The sequence below is a fragment of the Hypomesus nipponensis genome, chromosome 1, assembly GCF_054491055.1.
Source record: "Hypomesus nipponensis isolate SF chromosome 1, ASM5449105v1, whole genome shotgun sequence".
Taxonomy (NCBI): domain Eukaryota; kingdom Metazoa; phylum Chordata; class Actinopteri; order Osmeriformes; family Osmeridae; genus Hypomesus; species Hypomesus nipponensis.
Window position 1 is genome coordinate 10,406,111 of NC_140361.1, and position 25,901 is coordinate 10,432,011.

General features: G+C 45.1%; 2 protein-coding genes across 3 annotated transcripts; one reads left to right on the forward strand and one right to left on the reverse strand.

Moving 5' to 3' along the window:
* Positions 1-756: 756 nt before the first annotated feature.
* zdhhc9 (zDHHC palmitoyltransferase 9) lies at positions 757-18,788 on the forward strand. Its single transcript, XM_084690100.1, has 9 exons — positions 757-1,733; positions 7,531-7,691; positions 10,168-10,326; positions 11,724-11,861; positions 12,420-12,466; positions 12,755-12,859; positions 14,763-14,866; positions 15,215-15,317; positions 15,798-18,788. Exons 1-9 carry the CDS (start codon positions 1,570-1,572, stop codon positions 15,981-15,983), a joined length of 1,167 nt encoding a protein of 388 aa, XP_084546226.1. The 5' UTR covers positions 757-1,569; the 3' UTR covers positions 15,984-18,788.
* Positions 18,789-18,824: 36 nt separating this feature from the next.
* On the reverse strand, positions 18,825-25,640 carry sash3 (SAM and SH3 domain containing 3). 2 transcript variants are annotated; one of them, XM_084690003.1, is made up of 8 exons: positions 25,484-25,640; positions 23,279-23,374; positions 22,367-22,501; positions 21,923-22,061; positions 21,421-21,578; positions 20,878-21,090; positions 20,551-20,695; positions 18,825-19,808 (listed from the first exon to the last, which is right to left on the reverse strand). In XM_084690003.1, the coding sequence occupies exons 1-8, from the start codon at positions 25,556-25,558 to the stop codon at positions 19,576-19,578; spliced, it is 1,194 nt and encodes a 397-aa protein (XP_084546129.1). In that variant the 5' UTR covers positions 25,559-25,640; the 3' UTR covers positions 18,825-19,575. The 2 variants fall into 2 exon arrangements, with proteins under 2 accessions (XP_084546129.1, XP_084546106.1); XM_084689980.1 differs by having other exon boundaries at positions 21,421-21,581.
* Between the last annotated feature and the right edge of the window lie 261 nt (positions 25,641-25,901).

Genomic DNA, 25,901 nt, shown 5'->3' on the forward strand with positions numbered 1-25,901 from the left:
GTTAACTGCCTCCGGTCCACACCTTCCGGCAGGACACAGATTGGAGGATGTCTGCCCCTCCCTCCTGTCTTCCTCTCCCTCTCCTTTCCTCCATCTGTCTTTTCATCTCCATCTCTTCCTTCTCATTCCTCCCTTACTCCCCATATTTATCTAACATCCCTTCACTCATCTTTTCCCTCTCATCATTCTCCTCATTCCTCCCTTCTCCTCCCCTCCGCTAGTTCATTTATGATCCTCACAGCCCTATCCGCTGGCCCTGGTGATGTGCTATTAGAGACCGATGTCTAATGACTCTCTCGCCTCATACAGTATGGTGTTAGGATAAGCAAATTCACAGTTTGTAACAATTTTGTTGGGCTAGTATATCTCTTTGTCTTTAAATGTGCACATCATCAGGGAGATATTGGATGATATAGTAATCACTGTATTCTTGAATTAATAGATGCAGATCCAACCACTATCCCTAGATTTGCTATTGTTAAAACCACAATGAGTCATTGGATTGATAAAAGAACATTCAACCACCAACGACCTTTGTGAGTCAGTGTTCCTCGGAATTATGTATTTAGGGTTATAGTCTTGAATTGTTTTTGTTTTTTTATAGAAACGTTTGAAAGAAAAGTCTTTCAAACAAGTCCTGCAGATTAAGGTTCCTTTGTTCATAAAGCTTATTCACCTGTTCTGGCCCTTTAAGATAAAAACGTTTCAATCTAGGCGTGTTTCCTTCTCCCATTGATTAAACGAACCAGCCTCGCATCCTGCGGGAAACCAGCACAGCGAATAGAGGCAACACCTTACAATTTAGACTAGGGCATTTAAAAAATATATATTTAGGTCGTTGAGATATTGTCAATATAAAGTATTGAGCCGTTTACATAGCATAATAATACCAACTTCACTCAAATGACGGGGAGCAGGTTGCAGAGCGTGTTTCTGAACATTTACGGTGTGTGAGGATGATATGAATGTCAACCGGTCAAGGTCCACTCCTCCGATGCCAACAGAACCAACATTGGATTCTTACCCTCCGGGCCGAGACGATCTGCCGCAAGCATTTGGATAACATTTAGACACAGTGTTGTGTTCAAAGGACAAACAAGGATCTTGATTGTGTTTCTTATCTAGTAGGCTATGGGTGTCCTCTGGCACTGGAAGGAGGTGGGGCACTGAGAAGAGAACTTTGATCGCAGAAAATATGGATTGATGCATTTTCAATATACGACACTTCTACAGAAAAATAGGCTTAACCACCATATGCTTTTAGAAACACAAATGATTTATACCTAAACCATTTATTGTTGTCAACAAATGTGTTGCTTGTTGATTGCGCCCAACAGTGAAGTAGTGATCCAGGCTACCACATTTTAAAAAGAAGCAGTAGGTTAGCCCACATCAACAAATTGAGTGTACGCGAAATGGCGTGGGTGAATAGCTTATGAACGCTTGACACACGCAAATGGACCAATTTTCCTTTTAAAACGCGCGGAAAATATTGTAGGCTAATTGGGCCTGAGTAGCGGTGGCCTATGGACCTAATTTCATGAACTGGACTGTTGAAGAATTATCACCATGTCGGCGGTAATGATATCACGGAAGGTGCGAAAATGGGAAAAGCTTCCTGGCAAAAATACTTTCTGTTGCGACGGACGAGTGATGATGGCACGGCAGAAAGGCGTGTTCTATCTAACCATGTTTCTCATTGTCGGCACCTGCTCTCTGTTCTTTGCATTCGAGTAAGTATATTGAGAAGATGTAGCTAAAATTACATTTTAGGCGTAGGCTATACTTGAAAAATCTTTGTCATGTACTGAATAATGTTCACCAGGCCCTAATCAAATCCTATGCTTTTATTGTGTGGGCTGCTGTTTTCTGACATGATTTGCTGTTTGTCCCATAAGTTATAGGTGGGCGCATGCCTATGTCTGGTGAATTGATTTGGATCTCTAAGCCAATGCCTAAAAGCTACTACTCTGTCTTTGCTCTATATAAATCCAGCATGTTGTGTTTAAATCCCACATCCAAAGATTTGTTCTGACAAAAATCAATGACTGAGTGCTTGAGTGTAAAGGGAACTGTTATTGACCAAAGAATACCTCTTAAATATTTTATTGCCTTCTACTATTGTCCAGCAAAATGGGCCTTCTCAGCATATAGCATACCTTATCTCAACCCAATATAGCAAGATCTGTACAGTCATCATTAGTGGGTGTAGGTGCAGTTTCACCTGGTTGTTTGGACCTGTGATCCCTGATTCATGAAGAGTATAGAGGCCTCATCAGTTGGGGGTTTATGAGCATGCAGAGTGTTGATGATCTATTTACAACATGAGGTGTAATCACTATCCAGGGGCTCTGAAACATGTCCCTGAGGGACAACCTATTGTCATAGTTTGACAGTCACATCCTGTAGTAATCCTGATCATTATCAAACCACAACAACATTTTCAAAATCCACTCGAGTGACTGCACAGGATAGGCTGTGGTGCTAGTCCGCTGCTACTAGGCCTGTTGTTATCAACCAGTCAAGAGGATGAACAGTGCTGAAACAACCCATAGTCTGTTGCTCCCTTGAGTCCTCTGGCCTGTCTACCCTTCTCTCCCTGGCCTCCCCTCGCTCCATCCCTATCCCGTCTCTGGCTGCCCTTCCCTCTCTGGCTGCCTGTGATCGTCTGAGCCATGACAGAAGGCTGCGTTGTACAGCTGGGTAGAGAGAGACCAGCCTGATGCTGCTCTCAGCTAAACCGCCTGAGCTCGGAGGAGGCCCAGCAGTGACTAATGGATGGAGGGTCGTTAGCACTCTATGTTCATATTACAGTTGCCCATAATTATCCCTCATGGGGGAAGGATATTAAGACGGAGATTGAGCTGGTAAACAGGGGAGGGGGTAACTTTAAACTCTCCATTAGGGGGCAATTTGAGCTGTATCTGATTCAGACCTCTGACAGAGTAATGGCAATCTGGACGGAGAGGGGAAAAAGGTTTTGATACTTTTTAAGGGTTTCATATGAGTATCTGCCGAACAGTTGTATTCATTCCAAGTGATAAAAACACATATGTGCAGATGTTAGACACAAGGGTGTCTGTTATAGTTTGTTGTATCAGACATGAGCTGGACATTCCTTATTTAGTAACAATCTTACCGACTTAACAGCTTGTATCCTTGGAGAAGACAAACCAGCACCAAAAAGGACTGTAAACACCAAGAAAGAAACACCATTGTGCTCATGATGGTCTGTTTCTGTTGAGATGATACACCAGAACCACCAAACAGGCAACTTTTGTTAATTACTAAAGAGACTGGGATAAGTGAAGAAGTAGCTAGAGAACAGAGAGCTGGCTGTACTGGTTGGTAGGCTGGCCACACTCCATGAACAACTGGCAAAACATCCTATCATTACCGTCAGCATTTCAGACTATGGGCGGGAGAGTTGTCTAAACAGAAACTACACTAAGTTGCGGAAATGAGTGGAAAGTAGGCAAATAAGTGGCCAATTAGGTTTTTACCAAAGACAATGTAAGACGTGACAAAGCATTGGCTTCGTTTATCATTGGTTCAGAAGAATGGAAGAATGCATCCCTTCTACGTGAGCTTACTGCCTCCTCAGTGTTCAGTAACAGTGTTCTATTGGTTTTAGTGGGATTTTACAGATGTGTTACAGTGAACATTAAGTGATATGAATGGAAGCCTCTGGCTCTGAGAAGACTTGGCTGGTACTGTACTGGGTTCAGATGTACTCTCCATGGAGCTGGTCACCTGCTCACAGAGTCGTGTGTGTGTGTATTTGATTGTGTTAAAATGAGAATAACAGCGTTCTGTGGAGCAGGGAAGAAGCCTGGGCCTGGCTCACATGGCCAGTGTGTTGTTTGTGTGTTTGACCCAGAACACTGTGAGGCTGGGGCATGTGTGTCTGTGTGTAACTGAGAAAAACAAGAGGAGTACACCTGCACGTGTGTGTCAACTGTTTTGTGCATGGGGCTGCATCCATAGCTTCAGCAGATGAAAGGTTAAAGGGGCGGTGAGGGAAACCATTGCCACCATCCCAGCGGCCCCCCTTATCCTGTCAGATATCTCCTGAGTGTAAGGAGGGAGGAGGCGATGCGCAGTGCAGAGCGCTGATCTTGCAGGGTGACGGTGGCCAGAGCAGATCCAGTGACAGACCCCAGAGACCCCCTGGCATCCATCTCATGGACTAGCCAGTCAGACCCCTCCCCCTCCAGCCAGCCTCTCAGTCAAGATACTGATTTATGTTCTGGTAAAAAAACAAAACAAAAAAAACACTGGTTCTTCATTATTGACAAGTATTAGTCTTTGTTCACGAAAGGCTGAGCAGTTTTTTTTCACAATTGAAATTATACGATTTTTTTGCAATAACTGGGTTTGCGTATGAATGATAATACATGTTGCTCCCTTATTCCATTTCTTGGTAATGGAAGCTGTACGTGTCACTGGACCCCAGGGGACTGCTTCTGTCCAGATGATGTCACCTTCTAAAGGCTGGAACACAGGTGTTCTCAACCACTGTGGACATACAGGGCCTAACGTTTTACTGTCTGCTCAGTTTGCAGGTTGGGATGGCACTGTAGTGGGTTATTTTGTGCTTATTGATTTTTTTCTCTTCTAGAAGCCCATGGTCCTCTCTTCTCCCTGTCAGAGGTTACTGGTGTGCATTTCATGTTCTGCAATCAAATCATTATCATAAAGTTAATGGATCTTCCGGTCAGTTCCGAGAATTCCAGTTAAAGGGTTCTGTTGGACATTTCAGTTTTTTTGGAGCTACAAAGCTCCAATCTTTCAACACAATTTATTTTGTTTCTGCTCTCTTAAATTAACTTTCTGCCCCCTGCAGTGGAATATTACCCTTACATAATTCAGATGGCATAGCAGATTTGATGCTCACAGATTATAATGTTTGAGCTCTCTGTGGCTTTTAATGTATCTGCTCTGATCTGCACCCATGGTGTGTGGATTAATCTAATGGTTGAAAAGTGTGTGTCTGGTCTGCGCTGTGTCATCTGCAGGCTGCAGCTACTGGTCCTGGCATGAGTCAGTCAATGGCCTGCAGGTCAGAGGACAACAGCTGCCGTTGGAGATGTCTGCACCGAAGGGATCAGCAAGACTCTGATCATAACGTTCAGAGCGGGGTCGATTTATGGAATCATTTCCTGTGGCCGTGCGGAGGAGAGAGGGAGGGCAAATGTAGTGTATTGTGTTGGCTTGTCTGCAGTGCCCTAGAAAGAGGAGCTCGGCTGATGTCCTCATGAAAGAGAGATGTTTTCACAGGCTCTGTGCGCTGTAGATCTGCCGGCACAGCAAGTGCATAATTCATTTGTAGTGAAACGCATGTCTCCAGCGGCTGAAGCCGGATGTTAAGTATTAATAGAGATGAAATGAAATGCTGAGCAAAAGCAAAATGTCAGGAATCATGAAGGCATGTCATGTCTCTCCCCTGGTGATCCTGCTCTGAGGTTTAGCTGTATAGTTGCTAAATTGATCATTTCTGAGGCCTCTGAACTACAGTTGCTGTTGCAATCAGACTAAAGTGTCATGGGTCAAAGTCCAGACTGCAAATTTACCCCACTCTTTGTTGGGAAGGGAGTTTACAGGGACACACTGCAGGTTACCTATTTTCCCTTCCTGGTAGATGCTGTGGAAGAATGGCTTTTGCATAGCTTATGTTAGCCAAGCTGTATCTCTGCTCTGTGTACACAGAAGAATGGGCCATTATGACACCAGCATATGGGCTGGAGAAGGTATAGCCTGCTCAACAGAGTAATAATCACTGTGGAAAATGAGATGCAACTATCATATCAATAATTTCTCTCCCTGCGGTCAACACTAAACTGAACTTGGATCCTGATAAGGAGTGCCAGGTCGGAATGTGATTGATAGCACTGTTGACGAAAACGGAACCCTGCTTAAATCTTCAAGATGTTTAGCTCATCTTTCGCTGATTGATGGACTCACAAGGTGGGAGTTCCACCCTGGAGTGGTGTCCAGGGAGGATGGAGCCTTGACGGGAAGTGATGACCAAGTGTGCCTGGAATGCTTACCAGTCATGAGGACTGCGACTACGCATCATCAACAGACTGCTGGCTTGGGCTGAGCTGCCTGACTGCCTGCCTGTCTGCCGAGCCTCTCTCTCTGTCTCTCTCTGTCTCTCTCTGTCTCTCTCTGTCTCTCTCTGCTGTCTCTGCAGTAACAAACCGAGCGAGCTCCGGGCATTCATCTCAGGGCTGGGACTAGTGGACATTTTTATTGATTTGAACTCTGCTCACTTTTTCCATTAGATAGCGGGAGCTCTGCTGTCGGTAAGTGATCAGACCTGTCCAGCAGGTAGAGGGCCATTGTTGAGCATGAGCACAAATATGCAGACACACCAGTCTAATCTGTAGAGAGACAACAACAGGTCTACTTTGTTTCCCACTGTGTGGGCTCACAGTTAAAGCGTACTGTATTGTTTCCAACCGTTCTGGATATTTCCACTCAGTGTCATGTATTAGTAAGTAAGTTGGCACCTGAAGATATGAACCAAGTTTAAGAACCATGCGCACTGAAATGAGAGAGAGAGAAATCTTTTGTTTTTACATAACACATTTTTAAGTACCCTGTTAGTCAGACCCTGAATCCTGCATACTGCATGAAGTCAGCTGTGCAGGCTGGCCTTGGTCTGTCGTGTAATCCTCACATGGACATGTGCAGAATGTTGCATGGTGAGATCAAAAGCTGTAGTCATACATGACATAATCCATGCATTATGGATGTGGGATATCTCCACAAGGGATGCAGAGCAGTGCAGCCTTGTCTATTAATATCCTCATGCAAAGACCTGTGGTGCCAGTTTTGTTGCAGCACTCCACTGCCCACCTCCCTGACCAGGGAGAGGGCTTTGCAGGACTGCCTGTGTGCCAGCTGGACTCAAGCTAATGTGTCCCTGCCCTCTGGAGGGCCAATGTGTGGCACATGTAAACATGGCCGCCCCCTGTGGGTGTTTACTCATGGGCACCGTTGCCTCAGCGGCATGGCTGTAGAGAGGCCTTCAGGGAAGGGCAGAGCGAGCGCTCCAACAGTGTTTTACACTGACCTCCTCAGCTTCACCACTGTGTAGGGCTGCGCTTGTGTTGACGGTTCTAGGAAGGTCTCTTGTGTGAATTTGTTGAGGGTGTTTGGCTCTCATGTTGTGGTGGTTATCTCTCCAGGCTTATTTTCCGCTGTCATAAAGATAATTTAGATTGGCTTTTTTGTTGAAATATGTTCATATTATATCAGATTGAGGTTGTTTAGCGCGGGTGTGAAATTGAGGGCATGACGCTGTCATTTTCTGTCTCTAATTCAAAATTGGATGAGGTTTGGCCATGAAACAGAATGGCTGCTACTAGTAGCTACATGACAAATATGAAAGTATGTTAACCTATGCTGTACCAAGCTCTGTTTTCTTTTAGTTAAAAATGACTAAATGTAATGTAGTTGGTCTCTGGCTTTGTGGACAAAAATACGATTTCTTAACCTTGCCTCTCCCCTCTCCCCCTGCAGGTGTCCGTACCTGGCCATCCACCTGTCTCCTGCCATCCCTGTGTTTGCCGCCCTGCTCTTCCTGTTTGTCATGGCCATGCTCCTGAGGACCAGCTTCAGCGACCCGGGCGTCCTGCCGCGAGCCCTGCCGGAGGAGGCCACCTTCATCGAGATGGAGATAGGTCAGTTCACCCAGCCGTCTCTTTTAGATTGCTATCCGTACAAAATGACATCCCCCGGGCTATCGGCTTTTACAAGAACCCACCCCCCCCTCCTCCCTCCTCCCCGCATCATCCAGTCCCACCGTGTGACTCATCCTAGCCAGTGTCATCCCGGAGGCTGACCCCCACCTCGCTCTGCTGTGTAGGAGAGGGGCAAGTAATGTGAAAATCGTTTCGTGGACATGAATACTGCAGAGCCCGGCGGTGTTGAGCAGTGCATAGACAGCCCCGGCCTGCTGGTTTATTCATATTATGCTTTCCTTTCCTTTGCTTTCGGTTGTGTCCCCTCATCCGTGTATTCTGTGCTGATCCCCTTGACCCCCGGCCCCCCCACCACCCGCATTGTTCCGAACTTTCTCCTCCAATCCAAAGTGGCCGCGCCATACCTAGAGTTGTTAGGATTGCCTTCCGGCGATGCATCCTGCATTTCTCATTACCCAGACGACAGAGCCAATGTATTAATAATGAAGACACAGCCAAAACCCACTTATATTCTCTCCCAGTTTAGTGCCTAGTGATCTACCTTGATGTTTGTCCAGACTCGACATACCCTGCCTGCTTTTGGCTGTATGAACTAGGGTGTGGTTGAGATGACTGCCCCCTAGTGGGGCCTTTCAGTCCCTGCTCTCTTCGCTGGACGAAAACACCCTATCTGCAGTCTGCTGCTTTGCCACAGCCCAATCTCCCTCCCCCCTCCCCCCATCCATTTCCTCATCTCTCACTCCCTCACCCCCCAACCTCCCCACTCCCACCCCCCCCCCCCTCTGCCCGGCTGCTCAGTGTGCGGCTTGTGCTGTCGTTGTCGTGGGGAAGATTCACGATGCCCTTCACTTGTCCCCTGTCCTCTCTCTCATTAGGGACGAGGGGCGTGGGTGGGAAGAGTGGCCACATCGCCTCTCCAGATGACTAAGTGGGGCCGGAAATGAGGGCTAGTGCAGGTGGTCCTCTGAGGAAACGGCTCTCTGCTCGTCACTGCTCTGACTCACTCACTCCAGGACAGCCCGGTTAAGATTGATGCTAATGGTTTAACCTTCTACTACTGGCTGTGCTTAATGTAGAGAGAACACAGACACTATAGTCTATAGCCAGATGTGGATATTCGGGGTGGAGGGTATTAAGGGGAAGTATAGTTGAGCCCTAGAGACCATCTACAAGGGTTTGTGCTGAGGAGGCTGGTATTGGGGCTGTAAGTTTATTAAGACACCCCCCCGCCCCCCCCCCCCCCCACACACACACACACACACACACACACACACACACACACACACACACACATACACTCCAGGTCCGATGCTTCGTCACTTTAGCCTTTTAGTGACTGGCCCCCAGAGGAATGCTAATAGGAGGAGAGACCTACTCCTGCATTACATGAGGAAGACCAGCTCCCCTATAGAGTAGCCTCATTCCCCACAAGAGACAGATTGTTCATATATTTATTGTTCATTGTTCACTCAAAATGCTGCTACTGATGCAAAAAATACTACTATTACTATTAATACTTGGTCATTTTATTTTTTGATACTGCATTTGTCACGAGTTAATATCTTCTGTCCACTGTTTCATTGTGAGCTGTATTGATCTTTCCATTTCCTATCAGGGAATGGGGCATGAAGTCACTTGTGTTCTGCATGGCTTCATGTATAGGTCCTGCCCTACTAGTTCGAAGGTCCAGGGCCTTACTTTGCAGCTGCTTTAGTTGGATAGGGCTTTCATTTCAAACAGTAAATACATGATTTTGTTAAAGGCTGTTAGCTCCCTCTTTACCTATACTGGTACTTATTGCCCTGAGAACATACATATATATTCCATTATTATACCCCACTCATGTTAAACCTGCAAATAAGCAGGCATGTCACACTCTAACACAGCAAGACAGATCTCCCGTTCACTAATCCTGGATATTGAATAATATTTACAGCCTTGCTATAAAAACGGATCATCGTAAAAAAACAACCAAGCGCCGCCTGCTGAGGTCCTTTGGCTGAGGCGTCTGTGCCCATCTCTGACATGCTCAAGGTTCAGCAGCTCTGGTTCATGTGTGGGCTTCCCAAACCCTTCATCTTCTCCTTGCCTTTGGGGCCTCAGTCTCCCAGCGTGCTGCTGTAGATCACCCCACTCAGGGGCTCAAGCCTGGGTTAAGACCCTGGGTGTGTGCTGGTCTCATAGATGTAGGCTGAATTCCTTCCCGTGCGTAACCCTTGATTACATGGCAGCACTTGATAAATGAGGATTTGCACTGTGTGGAGATGAGTTCAAGACAGGAGAGAATGTCCATGTGTTGTAGCCAAAGCAATGTTGGTTTTGATAACCGAAGAATTGTCGCTGTTGAAAAACGTAAGCTGTACTGGATGCAAATGTGTAGATATGGACACGCTGTCAAATCGTTCCAAAATGGCCGTCTGTTGTTGATGTCGGTGGTTTCCTTTGTCTTCCACAGAGGCAGCCAATGGAAACGTCCCTGCGGGCCAACGCCCCCCACCTCGGATCCGTAACGTCCAGATCAACAACCAGATTGTCAAGCTCAAGTATTGTTACACCTGCAAGATCTTTAGGCCCCCCCGAGCCTCTCACTGCAGCATCTGTGACAACTGTGTGGGTAAGAGAGAGGAAGAGTCTTGCCCCCCCCTCCACACACACATACACACACACACACACATCACCACTATTAGTGGGTTTGATGACCCAGAAATATTTGTTGAAAATTGTAGTTAATGTAACTGTCCAATTGTGTTCCCTCATGAACAAAGACATAAGTAAATAGCAGCTGTAGTTCATAAATTAAGAGTGTGACCTTTCCTGTTCATATTCACCCTCCTCGATGGCTTTGGAAAACTAGCTTCATAATCTATTGAGAAGCTTTCGAAATTTGCCTTGAAGTGACTTTTTGTATAAAAACAGTCTCTTTTCAGCCATGTCATATTTGGAACCTCTTTTGGGGATGGATGCGTGGACATGACTTTACCAATTTTACGGCGCAGAACAACAGTCATTTAGCTGGCGCTGACTGAAGGGTGCATTTGAAGTATAAGATGGCTGCTAAAATGGTGTTTGACCATCTGAGAAACACACATACAGCACACACACACACACACACACACACAAGAGGAATGTAGTGATATGAGAGGAGACAGTGGAGGCTGTGTGTGTAGATTTGCTCAGTCATAGTGAACACTGGACAGTCTGTGTGGGCCGTACATGCACCTGCTGCAGTGTCTGCTTCCCACACACCCAGCATGACACAGCAGCCTGCCTCGACCTATAGAGCTTCAAGATGTTTGCTTCTCCCCTTGAGTACTTGGTTCCTCCCATATCTAAAAGTTCAGTAATATAAATATTCCCTGGACAAAATGGGCTGTTGTGGCAATAGCAGCATGGTATCCTTAGTTTCCCACTCACACCTATATTCACCAAAACTTCATATCTAGCTTAAATTAAGTCAATTATATGATTATATCAATTATATACATCTACAACATTCAATGTATGACTACACAAATGACTAATTCCCTTAGTTTTGTTCCTCATAATTAACATTCAGAGACGCTCCCACCTCGGTGCCAGTGACTTGCAGAGTAAATAGTGTTGTGAAACCTCATCCTGGGTGTGTGGTGTTGTCTTGTGCTGGAGGCCAGTGTAAAGCAAGATGTCTTCCTCAGTAAGGCCAGCTCGTCCCAGCAGTCCGGCTCTTGTTCAGATAGTCAGGAGAGGGTGCGGTGGTCACTATGTTTAGACCAGACAACAGGAAACGGGCTCCTGTTACCCACAAATATTCTGCTCTTTTTTCTTTTTTTTTTAGAGAATGACCTCAGAGAATGACTCTTTTTAAAGGTGGATTATAAAAGTAATATAAAACAGTAGATTTATACTGTAATATCTTCAAAAGTAATGGGACTACACTATCATGTGCCCTACACTAAACACGTGACTGTGTTTAGGGAGACAATCTGTGTCCCAGATTGCATATTTAACCTCTTTCTCTCTGTCCCTCCCCAGACCGGTTTGACCATCACTGTCCGTGGGTGGGCAACTGTGTGGGCAAAAGAAACTACCGCTACTTCTACCTGTTCACCCTGTCCCTGTCCCTGCTCACCATCTACATCTTTACCTTCGACATTGTTCATGTGGTGCTACGTGAGTATCCTGGGATAGGGCGTGGAATTCTGGATAAGATGTGACAGGTGACTGGGAGAGATTGTGACATACTGACAGTTAGAGGAAGGTGACAGAACAAGAATGACAGTGACTGATGCCACGCCTCTGTATGAAATCTCATTTACACACACACACACACCTTCACAGATTTCCTGATGAAATGTTATGGAGACCTGGTTGAGTGCAGGTTTCTGTGGAGCGTGGCGTCATGCACCAATAACGTCTTGGATGACAGGCTGCTCCTCTCATCTCCCAGTTCCGTGCTCTAGACCTCCAGACAGGCAGTGGGAGGAGGAGCAGTGAGCAGACGAGGGAGGCCTGGAGCCAGGGAAAACACCATTTATAGTCAAGATAATTAGCTTCAGGCCTTCAGGTGTTAGGCTGTGGCATGTCTCTAATGTCATTATAAATGTATTTGAATGGTTTCTTATTCATGGTGTGGAGTGAGGGAGATGAATAAGAACAGGACAGTCTTTTCAGAAGTGTGTGTGTGTGTGTTTTATTTTGAAAGGTTCATAGTATTTTTCTTCTCCACAGGCTCAGTGGACTCTGGATTTGTGAATACTCTGAAGGACACACCTGGGACATATCCTTTGCCTTGAAACGCCAAGTAACTCTGAAGGCGCATTTTATGTGTGCAGTGTGACTAATACAATCCTGAGCGGTCATATTGGGTGTAAAACAATGACGTTTTAGGTGCAGCCTGCCAATACCAATACTTATAAACAGTCTCCTTTCCTCAACTTTACTGTTGTAAACTAGATCACAACAATTTCACCATTGCAGTGTCATTTACTGATCAGAGGTCATGAAGGGAAGGAGATGACTATTGAGGCTCCACCTCTGTATCGATGTTTCCTTAACTGGAGCCCACTGTGCTGGAGGTGCTGGTGTGTTTCTTCACCCTGTGGTCAGTGGTGGGACTGACCGGCTTCCACACCTACCTGATCTCCCTCAACCAGACCACCAATGAGGACGTGAGTATCGCTCCCTCGCTCTGCCAAACTGTGATACCATCATGGCCTATGGACTGCAGTAGACCAGCGCTTACCCTTACTAGGATAAGAATGCTGTAACAGAGGGAACTTGTACCTACTTTACCTCAGGTGCTCTTAGTGGTGTTCAGTCGGAGGGTGTCAAGGTGCACCAGCGTGGCATCCACGTGGTTGGAAAGATAAACAGGTTCCTGCTTAGAGTTGGTGTAAACACTCCAGTTCGAAGGCCAGTGAGGGATTGCCTTGGCAACAGCACAACCCTTGGTGCAGTTAAGCAATTGTAATGTAATGAATGGTTAAAACATCTGACAGGTTTTTCAGCGACACGCCTTAGAATTGGAATGGGCACTTTTCTTTTTCTAATGTCCCTATACATTATAAATTCCACTGCCCATACACTTCTGTTGTAAGTGGTGGGAGACTCACAACAATGTGTTGACATGGCATGCCACACCACGGTAGTACAGTGTGTATTGTAAGTTTGTGAGTGTGTGTGTAAATATATATTCATCTGTGCCTTTTGTTAGCCCTGATTCATCTGCAGTGAGTCTCTAGAGAAAGATGGTGATGGCAGTAGGTGGGCGGTTGCAGCTGAAATCTACAGAGCTCGTCTTCTTACGCTCTACTGTAATGATTAATGTATTGTCCCCTTCCTCCCCGCCTGGTTTGCAGCCTTATTTTAAGTGGTAACAAGCTGGATGAGCAAAACGCAGTGCTAATGTTGCTCTGGAGCACAGTGGCTGTCAGCCTGGCTATCTAGATCTGTGATCAGTCTAATAATAGACACGTCAATACCTGCAGGGGCTTGGCCCGCTGCCAAACACACTAGTGTGATGGAGAAAGAGGGGAGGAGTGGGAGAGAGAGAGAGAGAGAGAGAGAGAGAGAGAGAGAGAGAGAGAGAGAGAGAGAGAGAGAGAGAGAGAGAGAGAGAGAGAGAGAGAGAGAGAGAGAGAGAGAGAGAGAGAGAGAGAGAGAGAGAGAGAGAGAGAGAGAGAGAGAGAGAGAGAGAGAGAGAGAGAGAGAGAGAGAGAGAGAGAGAGAGAGAGAGAGAGAGAGAGAGAGAGAGAGAGAGAGAGAGAGAGAGAGAGAGAGAGAGAGAGAGAGAGAGAGAGAGAGAGAGAGAGAGAGAGAGAGAGAGAGAGAGAGAGAGAGAGAGAGAGAGAGAGAGAGAGAGAGAGAGAGAGAGAGAGAGAGAGAGAGAGAGAGAGGTGAGAAAGAGAGGGCACCTTCAGGCTCACGACTGGTCCAGTGTCCCAGGGGAACACACAAGGCTCCATGTTTCTTACAGAGTTCACATTTGAGGATTGAACGACGCTGGTGGTGGAGAGAGAGGGCCCTGGGTTAGTGCTGCAGCAGGCTTGAGGGATGAGGAGAGGTTGTCTAGACCACCCGGGTTGGTGTTGACCTATATCTAAGGGTCGAACCGGAGGCCATTAGATTGTCTGGCCTATTTCTGTCACGTCCTGGAGTGTCTGCTGAAGATTCAGGCTGGGGTTTTAACGGGTAATTCAACTCACACTGTGCTAAGAAATTCTTCCTAGGAAAATTGTTTCTCTGAAATGTTTAACATTCTAAAGAATATTTGAATAAAATTTTGTTAGCATGCTTCAGGCTTACCACACACCTAGCTTACACTTCAACCAGGAATCATTCCCCTGCCAGATGTTTTTACTAGTCAGGTTCAACCCTGTTGGAATGCGATCTAAAATTGGAACTGAGCATTTGAAAAAGGCTTCCATTTTAGAAGGGAAATTCAATTCACCCTGTTGGGTTTTCTGGTAGGCAGTGTGTGAGATCTGGGACATGGGTAGCATCTGGCTGAGTGGGGAAGACACTACAGAGGCTTTGTCCTCTAACTAAGTATACACTGTTCTCTGTGTCCAGATCAAAGGCTCGTGGTCGGGGAAGAACCGAGTGCAGAACCCCTACAGCCACAAGAACATGATGAAGAACTGCTGTGAGGTTCTGTGTGGCCCTGCATACCCCAGGTAGGAACACTGGAGGCGATCTGGACATGTCTACAGGGATATTCATGGAGTAGCAAGCTAGCATGCTTTCCAAGTAATATTCCCTACTGTCTCCATTGCAATGTATACCTCTCTCTCTCTCTCTCTCTCTCTCTCTGTCTCTGTCTCTGTCTCTGTCTCTCTCTGTCTCTGTCTCTCTCTCTCTCTCTGTCTCCCCATAATTGCCCACTCTCTTTGTCTTCCTCCCTCTGTTTAATATTATTACACTCTCAATTATAGACCTTCCCGCTCTTTCCCTCCATCTCTCGTCCTCTCTCTGTCATGGTGAATAGAGTGTTGTGTTGACTGATGTGCTGTCTCCATTGCCAGTGTCTTGGACAGAAGAGGGCTGATGCAGGAAGATTCATCTGCTCCTCCAGTCCCTGCTGCTGAGGCTGCCACCAAAGGCAGCAACCCAGTCCCACAAACCACAGTAAGCCCACAAACTCACACACATCCATAAGAATATACACACACAAGCACAGATATACACTATAAAAATACACACACGCACTCTTTTTCATCACTGTTTGTGTGTCTGGCACTAAACTGGTTCCAGCCTGCCAGACACTGAGTATAGTACAGTGAGCATGCATAAAAGACAGCCTAAATCAATTACAGAGAGAGCCAGGATGGAGTGGAGGAGAGCATAGGAGGTGTGCAAGAAATATAATGCGCTGCTGAACTGAGAGGTTTTTTTTGTGTGAGAGAGAGAGACTCTTAATGCACTTTGTAGCTCACTGTCATAACCGTTCTGCCCCTTTCCTTCCACGGCTGCCATTTTGTTCCTGGCCGTCAGTTTGGAAACACACATACAGTCTCCCACAATGCAGAAAGAAACCCTCAGTAGGCTACAATATATAATGTGTAACCATTTATCTTGATGGTGATTGGTTCAATTTTTCATCTGTAGAAAACCACAGCTCCACTCATCCCCAACGAGCACACTCCTGATGACACCAAGCCCAGCATCGCAGAAACCCCTGAGAAGAGCTCCTGCCCCAAGGAGGAGAAGCCACCTACTCCCAAAGTCCCGCCCCTGGCCTCCCCCGAGACTGACGTAGAGACGTCCATCGCCGTCAAGGACAAGACCCACTAGCTGGGGGAGTACCGTTCCAGCAGTCTTCTCACTTCCTGGTCTGTGGGTCTTAAAGGGAACATGAATCAGAATCTGAGCTGGATGATGGACAAGCAACCAACCAATGGTGGACGAGAGACTATTATTATCTGATTTTAAAATGCCACCGGATGCACAGAAGACGGTTCAACAAGCCACTCCCATCCCTTCTCCCTGACTGTAAGACTTCCTGATTGACAGTAGTGGGGAGGCCCTCAGCAGATCTCCTGCCCTGAGCATTGCATGAAAAACTACTAATGGAGAAAACTCTTCAAACCACTCCATAGACGAGACATCTCCAGGTGCCTGTGACTTATGGTAACCTATGGGCTCGCTTGGATCGTCAGCACGACTGTTTGTCTTGGTTTTATATATATAGCTAAGTGACTTTTATTGTGAAAAAAGCTTGTTCCAACGTAGTCTTTACAGATGTCTATTCCTTCCGGGCCTGTCAGTCTTCTAGCATTAACACTAATGCGTCAGAGCTCCGCATCTCCAGTACCTGGTACAGGCCCTATGCAATTCATGGATAGTCAGAATAACAAAGGGAAGGCATGGACACTGAGGATGTTTTGATTTGTATGTAAAACATTCAACAGTATGTCTGTCGTTTACTATTAGGCAGTGACATGGTAAAGCAGAAATAGAAGACCGATCTCTCAGATACTCCTTCCACGAGTGAAACCCTACTGACACTGCTGCAAACTGGCGTTGTTTCATTGACCCATCTTTATCAAGATGTCCTCTGCTATCCAACTTCCATTGTTTTATATTCACAAAGGGAATGTGCTCTGTGATGGTTCAGCGGAAACATTTTGTTCGCAGAAATTCTACTTCCTGTGTCCAGTAGTATATGGAAGCAGATACTCAGCCAGGGTCCTGGTGCGTATGAGAGAGAGAGCCTGATTGCTGTTGATAGTAGACACTAGTAACAGTGCCTTATCAAAAAGCTGCACTATCACACGCAACTTCACAAAGGTCGACCACAAAGAAGCCCTTCGACTTAATTTCATGAAACCAACTCAGAACTGTATGCACAGGAGTGTTCAGTGGGAAATGTCACTTTTTTGTATCATTGAGACTTTGAGAAGCAAAAAAAGAAGTCAAGCCATTGCTGAAGTGTACATACTGTATGTAGGTGTAGATATGGTGAAATATGTTCCGATGTCTGGTGGAAATGGAGGATGGCATCCATGTTGTGGCTATTTTCACTTTTTCTTTGAAAGTGGTTTGTGTGGCCACTGTTGAATATCTACCTGTAAAGTGGAATCCTGCCTCTCCAGTTTCTCTTGTCAGACCCCATCTCCTTCCTATCTCTACTGCCGTTCGTCCTGTTGCCAACCATTAATGAGCATTTCATTCAGTCTTTACACTGCCCCACCCCCCCGCCCTCCCCCTTTACTCGTCTTCTCTTTTGGTCTTTCACTGGGAAAAGGGATTGGGTGCTGCTGGAGCCATGTGTGGCAGTCTCATTATGGAGACTGGAGATGGAGCTGCTTTAGTTTCTCTGCCTTTCACACATCTGTTCATTTCACACCAACGGGGGCACCAAATGATTTCAGCTTCTGAGAGGCTGTGAGGCCTCATGTGCGTCTCTGCAACGCCAACATCTCAAAGGGGCGGGATTCCAAAGGAGGTTTTTAGGGAGAATGGCGTCGTGTTAAGCTGATTGTATTTGACGGGGAGAGTGTGTATTACTCATTGTGTTGTATGCAAGGCAGAGGAATTGTTTGTGCTATTTACTTGTACAGATACTCTAAGATAATCACATTAGGCCCTCTATTATGACCCAGATAATTTATTCCGGTAAATAAATGCTTCAATTGATCTAGCCAAACAAAATTAATAAGATATTAATGGCAGAGTTAATGAATAGGACGGATATTGAATTTTAAGCTTGTTTCCTCTACCTTCACAATGTCGATAATTCTATTCCCTAATAAAACCTTGAGATACTACCATTGAAAAAATGACTAGTGAAAGAACACGGAACATTGGTTTGTAGTAGAAAGTGAAAGATGAAACCTAAATCCATATTTACTTGCCAAACCCAGCAGTTTACACGTGTGATATGAGCGCCTCAAAGCAGAGAGCCTCTGTTAGCGAGACAGGACCACAACGTTTGATCAGGGAGTCAAACTGTTAGCCCTGTGAGCTTCTGAGAAGGCATATTTGAATGTTTGTTGTGAGTGTGAATGCTTTTTGAAGCACTGTAATGTCCGTTTTGGCCAAAGGCTTCCAGTTTATTTTGAAGATGCAATTATGGTAGAATTCAATCCTCCTTTTTAGTGGAAGTTGATGGGGTCATCCAGAAGAGTACTTGGCTGTGCAGTTTTAAATATGTTCTTGTATGTTTCCTAGTGTTGCATTGTCATCAATAGAACGTATGAATGTTATTGGTGTGTGACCAGCTTATTAAATAGGGATTGCACTTGAGACATTTAATCAGTAATTGAACTGGTTGAACAAGTGAGGTTTTAAAGATTTAGGAATTTGAAATCTGGCACCAAATTATAATGACAAATAATTAAACAAGATAAAATGACTCAGTGTGAGGTAAATATTTGTATTTTTTTTTACGTGAAAAGTACCTGAGGTCAGATTGGAATCTGTTGACCTAATATTCCAGTACATAATGTAAACCAGATAGTTATCATACCACTGATGGAATAATATTTATGTTCACTTTGTTTAGTAATGACACTGTGATTATGTATATTTCATCCGATTTCCCCCACTTCTTTTTACATTATTGATTGATGTGGTAAATAAACTATTGTCTTATTATTTGGGATCCTTTCTCTCTTAATACATTTTAGGCAATTTTTTTATTTATTTAAACTTTATTTACAGAAAAACATCCCAAAACATCATGCACCGACATGGACAAATGGACAACATTTAACAGTAAATCACATGGACATCCTGACTGGATACTAAGTTGTCTAAGTCCCTGAACTTAGACAACACAAATGTTCACCATATCTTTTATATGACATATTTCAATCATCCTAAAACACGCACACTGAAGGTGTAGAAATAGTTGACTGAAGACATTACATAGGTAAGGTAACAAAACAACGTATCTTACAGTAGAAGTTGGACAGAACAAAGTAAGCAAATGTACGATGCAAGTTAATTGTATAGAACAGTTCATGATATTCATGAAGTAACATTTCACTAAACACTGACAAGCATACAATATACTTAATGACAGTTCAATAGCCTGATAAAATATGACACAGCATCTCAGAGGAAATGCTCTCTCCATCCATCTTGTATATATTGTTAAAGCATAAACCCCAGCCTCAATCAACTTTATATTGGGATGTAATACCTGCAATTCCTGCAATCATACACAGCATTTGTGGGAAGGGTTACAGAGCATGTAAAACTAGGATGCATAAACTGGAAGACATGAGTTATCACAAAAGGTATTGATGATACTTTGTCACTCTGGCCCTACAAATGCGTACCGACTGAGAGGCACTTGATGAATGCCAGTCTGTAGAGTCAGCTCGTTTCCTGGAGACCATTCAGAGGTGAAGGTTACAGAAGGTTCTCTTCCAGGTTCTCATGAGTTCTCCTCCACCGTCAGTTCCTGCAACTGCTCCTCAACAGAACCCAGCTGGTTGTCCTCGTCGGCCCGTTCCTGCACCTCTGGATCCTGGTTCTGGGCTTCGGGTTCCGTCTCCTGTTCCTCACGTACGTTCTCCAGGTTCTCCGAGCTTTCGAAGCAGCCGGAGTCCCGAGGCATGTCGCTCTTCTCCACAGGCCGGTCCTCCTCTGCGTCGGACTCGTCATCCGCTGGACGAGACAAAAGTCCAGAGATTGTAACCAGAACAGCTCAGAACGTGTCATGTTTTAACGCCACATTCAGCTTTATATACACTTGAGCGTCTCCTCTCATTGACTATCCTTCACAGTCCAAATGTCACAGATCAATACACAGTGGAAAACTCCAAATTTAATGGAATTTCAAGCACATTGGGTTCTTATAGGGCATTAAGCAGACAGCATATCACACTATTTTATCAGTGCCTTCGTTGGCGGAGTGATCAGTAGTAGCATGATTAACATTGACTTAGCCTCAGTTAACCACCAGGTTAAAAGACGTCCTGTCAGGTGTGGTCAGGCACAGGAAACATCTACAGGACAGGTGTTTAAATGAGGCCTAATGATGTAGCTGCAGAAAGGGAGAGTGGGCGCTCTCATATCTAAGCACCTCTGAGGGGAAATTGGATTTTCAACAGGGCCAGTGGGCTTAATGAAGATATGAGGAACCTTGTGCAATTATGCCACATAACATGAATCTAATGAGGCAGCTTCCTGCAGAGGAAGGCAAACTGGTGATGCATCAGTAAAATTAAGTACTTCACAAATAATACTCAAGCCTTCCTTTTGAGGAAGGAGAACCGTATTGGCATTACAAGTGAAATAAGAATGTTGGTGAGCATGTGTACGACTTCACATCACAGTCCATGACGACAGGACTGTACAACACAACGTGACACGACAGCGTGTGAGGGGAGGGGAGGGGGGGACGTACAGTCTCTCAGCAGCTCTGTGGCCGTCAGGATCTTGGTGCGCTGCTCGGGGTCGGTGATGTTGAGCTCGTTCAGGTGAGACTCCTTCAAACCCCCAAAGTCCTCCAGGCTCTGGAAGCCGTGCATGGACAGCAGAGAGCTCAGCTCCTGGAAACACAGAGGGATGTCACGCCACCACCATATCATCTCAAACATTATCTCTTTCCGATACTTGTTACGCCACCTGGTGGTATGGTGCAGATCGGCTAAGCTGAAGTGATAGCTCAGGTACTTGTTTTGGTCTATTAACACGTGTGTTTAAGAGGATCGTCAGACGCTGACAGTCTTACCGTCAGGCCGATCCTCTCCAGAACTTCCTCCAGGGTCTTGGGCTTGGTCTTGGTCCGCTGGGTCTTGCTGTGGCAGCGTTTCCTAATGGGCGGGCTGGTCTCGGTGGGGAGGATGTTAACGTAGATGAACTTGAATGAACCCATTTTGTTGTTGAGCTTCCCTGTCCAGGTGCCCACCGGGGGCTTCTCAATAATCTGGATGATGTCTCCTTTCTGCAGGGAAGAAAGCAGAAAACATGACCCACTTCCTGGTTTGTTCCGTGACACGCGTCAGTGTTCTGCACAGCAGCTCTGTGTACAATAGTTCTATAGCTCCATGACAAATGGAGTATTGGCACCATAATTGGGTTAGATCTCCTTTAATGGTCTCATTCTGTGGTCTGTCAATAATTGGCCTTGTGGATTCAGTGATGAGTGACCGTGGAACTGTTCCATCATCTCCCATCTTCTAACCAGCTCCCCAGGGAGGGCGAAGAGCATGGCCAGTCAAACCTACTCTGATGAGGAACCTCGAACAGGGCCACAGTCATTTGGAACACTCACTTGGAGCTTGAGGGACTCAATGTCGTAGGGGCTGGGGGTGAAGTCTGTGTGGACCAGGGCGCGACCACAGAAGGGTCCTGCGTAGGCACTGCCAGCTTCCTCCAGTCTCATGCTGTCTCTCTGGCTGTAGCCACTGTCCAGGCTCTTGCGATCCCCACCTGCTGCACAGCAGGGAAGGACACACACTCAGACATTCACAACCTATAGGAGAAGGTCATGTTTTGCCTGATGTGTTTAGCTGGATATAGACTTTCATGTTATAAATCCCCTTACCCCTATAAAACTAGACACCCTTTAAGTCCTACAACAATACACACCCCATAACCCCAATTAGACTAGATACCCTTTTCTATAAAGCCTATAAAAACAGGCACCATTAAACCCCCTGTAAGAAATGACACCCTTTGACCCCTAAAAGAATAGATACCCTTTAACAAAAATCCAGATTTCCCAGTGTGCTGTATCATGGGGTTTCTGTGACATGTGTGGAGGTTTAGCTTACAGCCAGACAGCTGTTGAGAGACTGGGCTGGATGTGGTGTCTTCAGAGCCATTGGAACACACTGACGTCCGTTGACCTGGGATCAGGCCTGGGAGCCAGTCGGTGACGGGGGACCCAGGGCACTCATCTCCACTCTCCCCCTGGAAGAACAAGAGGACAACAGTGTAGTTCAACAATGTTCTGGTGACACTCAAGACACAAGCCTTTGTTCCAACATGCTCTATTTTTATATGTCCACCAGGGGGAAATATTTTCAATCCTTTGTCACCTTGTTTTCGTGTTTAAAGAGGTAAAACAGAAACAGCGGTGTTTATGCACTAGCGTTCAAGATTATATTAAGAATGAATTCCTATTTAACCTGTACAGTACATATTTGTGTCCATTTCAGCTTGAGTTATAGTAATACAAATTCATATTTTGTATAACTATAAATGTGGGAACTCACCCCCTCCTCAGCAAGAGCCTTCTGAACCATCTTGGATGTTTTGCGGGTCATGGTGCGTGATACCATGTTACGCCACTTCTTCCCAAGCTTCATGCCATTTTTCGCATTATCCTCCCCTTGTGCATTCTCTTCCACCTGCAGGGATGGGATTGGTAACCAGTCATTACAAAGCCCTCAGTGGGCCCATGTTCATCAGCCTAACAATGAAGAGACGGATGAAAGCTGTTGTCGTTGTTGCCAGGAAGTGATCTCATGCTGTAATTGTGTTAAGAATTACTGAAAAACACAGTGCAGTTAATTACATGATGTACTGCATACTCGGATATGCTCTCTCTCTCTCTCTCACACACACACACACACACACACACACACACACACACACACACACACACACACACACACACACACACACACACACACACACACACACACACACACACACACACAGCCTATGTATATCGTGAATCAGCAGTGGGAACTTAGTGTGTATATAAATGTAATTCCTGCGAGAACACGTCCAGTTAAGTATGGTGCGTGTTAAAGCCAGTCCCCAGCAGGCCTCAGTAGAGAGGAGTACAGCAGTGCTCGGTTTAGACACCTCCACCAGCCTTACCACAGTGACTCATACAGGCTCCTCCCTGAACCGAAACTGTTGTTGTGTAATGAGCAACCTTCACCATTTCATCATGTGCACAATGGATCCTACTACTTCACATTTTGACCCCATGGATGGCAGGTTTTTGGGAAGCAGAACCTGAATACTTCTTGTATATCTAAAGCTGTGGCTAGGCATGCTGTGGGGATTGTGGATGAAGATGAAACTAATTAAACTAGTTCACAAAACTATGAGTGAGTGCATGTGCGTGCATGTGTGCATAAGGGGCACGTGTGTGAGACTGGTAACAAACATACGGTTTCCTTTAAGGTGAACTCGCTGTCAGCCACTGTAGGAGAGGAGGGCTTGGGCTTCATGAAGTCCTTGAAGCTGCTGGATCTCTGCAGTGTGAGCTGGGGACACAGACAAGAACATGGAATACAACACCTGCTGTTCGGAACTGCCCAACCCCAGTCTCCAAAGTCAAAGCGTTGTGAAAAAACAGGAGATATAATCGTGTTATATATTGATCATACAGTATAATAAAAAGGTGTTGTATAAAACACAGCATGGTAATATATTTAAATTTGAGGAAGAGGAAATGATTGTTCACAGCTGAGGGGAAGCTAAAGCTAGTTTGTCAAGGTTGGTAGACCATGACTGTCTAGTGTAGACCATGACTGTCAGTGATGCAAATGTGTTTTCTAATAAGTACTTAAACACTTGACCTGTGCCTTTTGAAAATCATCTTTGCACTGAACCCCCCAACCCCCCCCCCCCCTCCCAAGTTTACACTTGTAATGGTAATGCTTTTACTGTTGTTTGACGTTCTTACTTTCAGAAAGCCAATAACCTGCTATTTCAGTCTGTCTATCAATGAAGGCTCATAAGATAAACATTTATCAAGACTTAGTTATTGATAATTGACATTTGCTTGGTTTCAGGTTCACTGTGGTTTTAGATCACCACAAACTCTTAGTGATGAGTTATAAAACATGATCAATATTTACAGAGCTAAATGAGACAGCTCCTAATGTGGCAGCACAGATGGCAGCTGTTAGTAAAAGTCCCCACAGTCCCTTTCCTGGAGCAGAAATCCAAACAGAGGACAGAGGATGAGGGGTTCATAGCTAGAGATGAAATGTGATGCATCTAACAAGTCTCAACTATTCATGATTACTGCTATCAAATACATGTAGCATGTAGAACTTGATTATGCTCAATTAAATTAGTCATTTGTCCTCTGCAATTTTTTTTTGCTGATCTTGGCCACTAAGAAAAGGACAGAATCAAATGTGTGCATTACAAAAGCCACTTGTAATTATTAATTCCAGTTCTGTCATATACACAGTGCATCCATTATTTTCCGTCAGCCTTTAGACCTACTCTACAGTCAGTTCTTATCACAACCCAGCCTTCTTGCTTCTTGTTAAAACCACAGGAAGTAGACATGTTGGGCAACGGTTGCCAGCCAATCATTGCAGACAGACAGATAGCCTTGATGTCTGATGATGGTAGGTAGACTCCAGCAATCTTTGCTGAAGATGTTTGCTTTATGCTTATGAAACCACCTACAGCAGCTGTCAAAGCTGAGTGATTTGGCTTGGGAGCAGGATTCAAACACATGCATAAATCTACATGCATGAGTAAGTATCTTACATCTCAATCAAACCTAGCTGCAAAGCTTCTGACTGATTTTTTCAAGTCCTTATTCTTACTGTTCTCTATAAACCATAAAACTCTCTGTGCTTATTATCCTGAATGGCACCCATACGAACAATTCAAAGTTACTTCAATACTATTCAATCAACATTTTTTATAGCGCACTTTTATAAACAACCATGGTTGACCAGTACTATACAGGAGGTTAAATGATAATTGCCGAAAAAAAAGCATGACATCTCCCTCCTGTATGAGCTGAACACCGTGGTGCGGGTGATGGGTGGGTGAGAGAGCAAAGGTAATGAGATGTGTGTTGCAGCCAGGACTAGACCACAGAAGATGAGTCGAGGATGGAAAAGCAGGGAACTAGTGTGAGGCGTAGGAGTGAAGCAGCCAGCTAGCTCTGCCAGAGAAGCCACAGACCCTGGTCTGACTCAAACTGAATCCAAACTGCCACAATCATAGTGTCGACCTACTGAAGGAGAACTTAGAGAACTTGTTTAAAGAGTTCTAAAAGCTCTCTTCTGATATTCTGTTGTTGCTCTGTCTTCTGTCTCTTGGTAACCATAAATAGGAGTGCACATTTGCTTGGTTTCAGGTTCACTGTGGTTTTAGATCACCACAAATGCTTTGTACATCCTGTCACACAAAGATGTGCTTTGACAGGGTGTTCTTTGACTTTTTCTACTTGCATCAGAAGTTGACTAACTTATTGTAATAGTCATGATGTATGTTATAGTTATGATGGCTCTTCTAAGTCCATCATAAATTGTATTTTATAAAATTGGACAAAATGGCATGCCCTCACTAAAGTCCTACTGTCATCTCACCAAATGATGGTCTATCTACGCAAACCTCACCTTCTTCTTCTGAACCTGCCCCTGCTCCTTCTCCTTCTCCTTCTCTGAGGCGTTGGAAGGTTTTCGCCGCAGCATGTTGCTTAGTGGACCTGGGATCTTCAAAAATCGGAACCGGCCAGGCACTGAAGTAGACAACGCAGCCTCCTGCCACTTTACTGTCACAGTTAGAGCCCTCAGACAAAACACAAGGAGAAGAAACTCACTTCCTGTGCAGTAGAGTGCAACGCAAAGACTGGGAGGAAGTCACATGATCACACAGGAACTACAGAAGTTCACTTTTTTTGTGTGTTTTGGTTGACTGTGCTGGATATCCGTAACTGGAATTGCACAAGTTAAACCTGACAATGTATAGTCTCAAAATATGCGTTCAAAAACTCAACTAGAGGGCAGAAATAGTATGTGGGGTATAAACTAAAAA

Coding starts and splice junctions, on each gene's coding strand:
- sash3 (XM_084689980.1), bottom strand. CDS start 25,558: ATGCTGCGGCGAAAACCTTCCAACGCCTCAGAGAAGGAGAAGGAGAAG. Junction 22,062..22,366: donor AGGCTCTTGCTGAGGAGGGG/GTGAGTTCCCAC, acceptor TTGTTCTTCCAG/GGGGAGAGTGGAGATGAGTG. Junction 20,696..20,877: donor TGGAGAGGATCGGCCTGACG/GTAAGACTGTCA, acceptor CTGTGTTTCCAG/GAGCTGAGCTCTCTGCTGTC.
- zdhhc9 (XM_084690100.1), top strand. CDS start 1,570: ATGTCGGCGGTAATGATATCACGGAAGGTGCGAAAATGGGAAAAGCTT. Junction 11,862..12,419: donor CATTGTTCATGTGGTGCTAC/GTGAGTATCCTG, acceptor TCTTCTCCACAG/GCTCAGTGGACTCTGGATTT. Junction 12,467..12,754: donor CTCTGAAGGACACACCTGGG/ACATATCCTTTG, acceptor TAACTGGAGCCC/ACTGTGCTGGAGGTGCTGGT.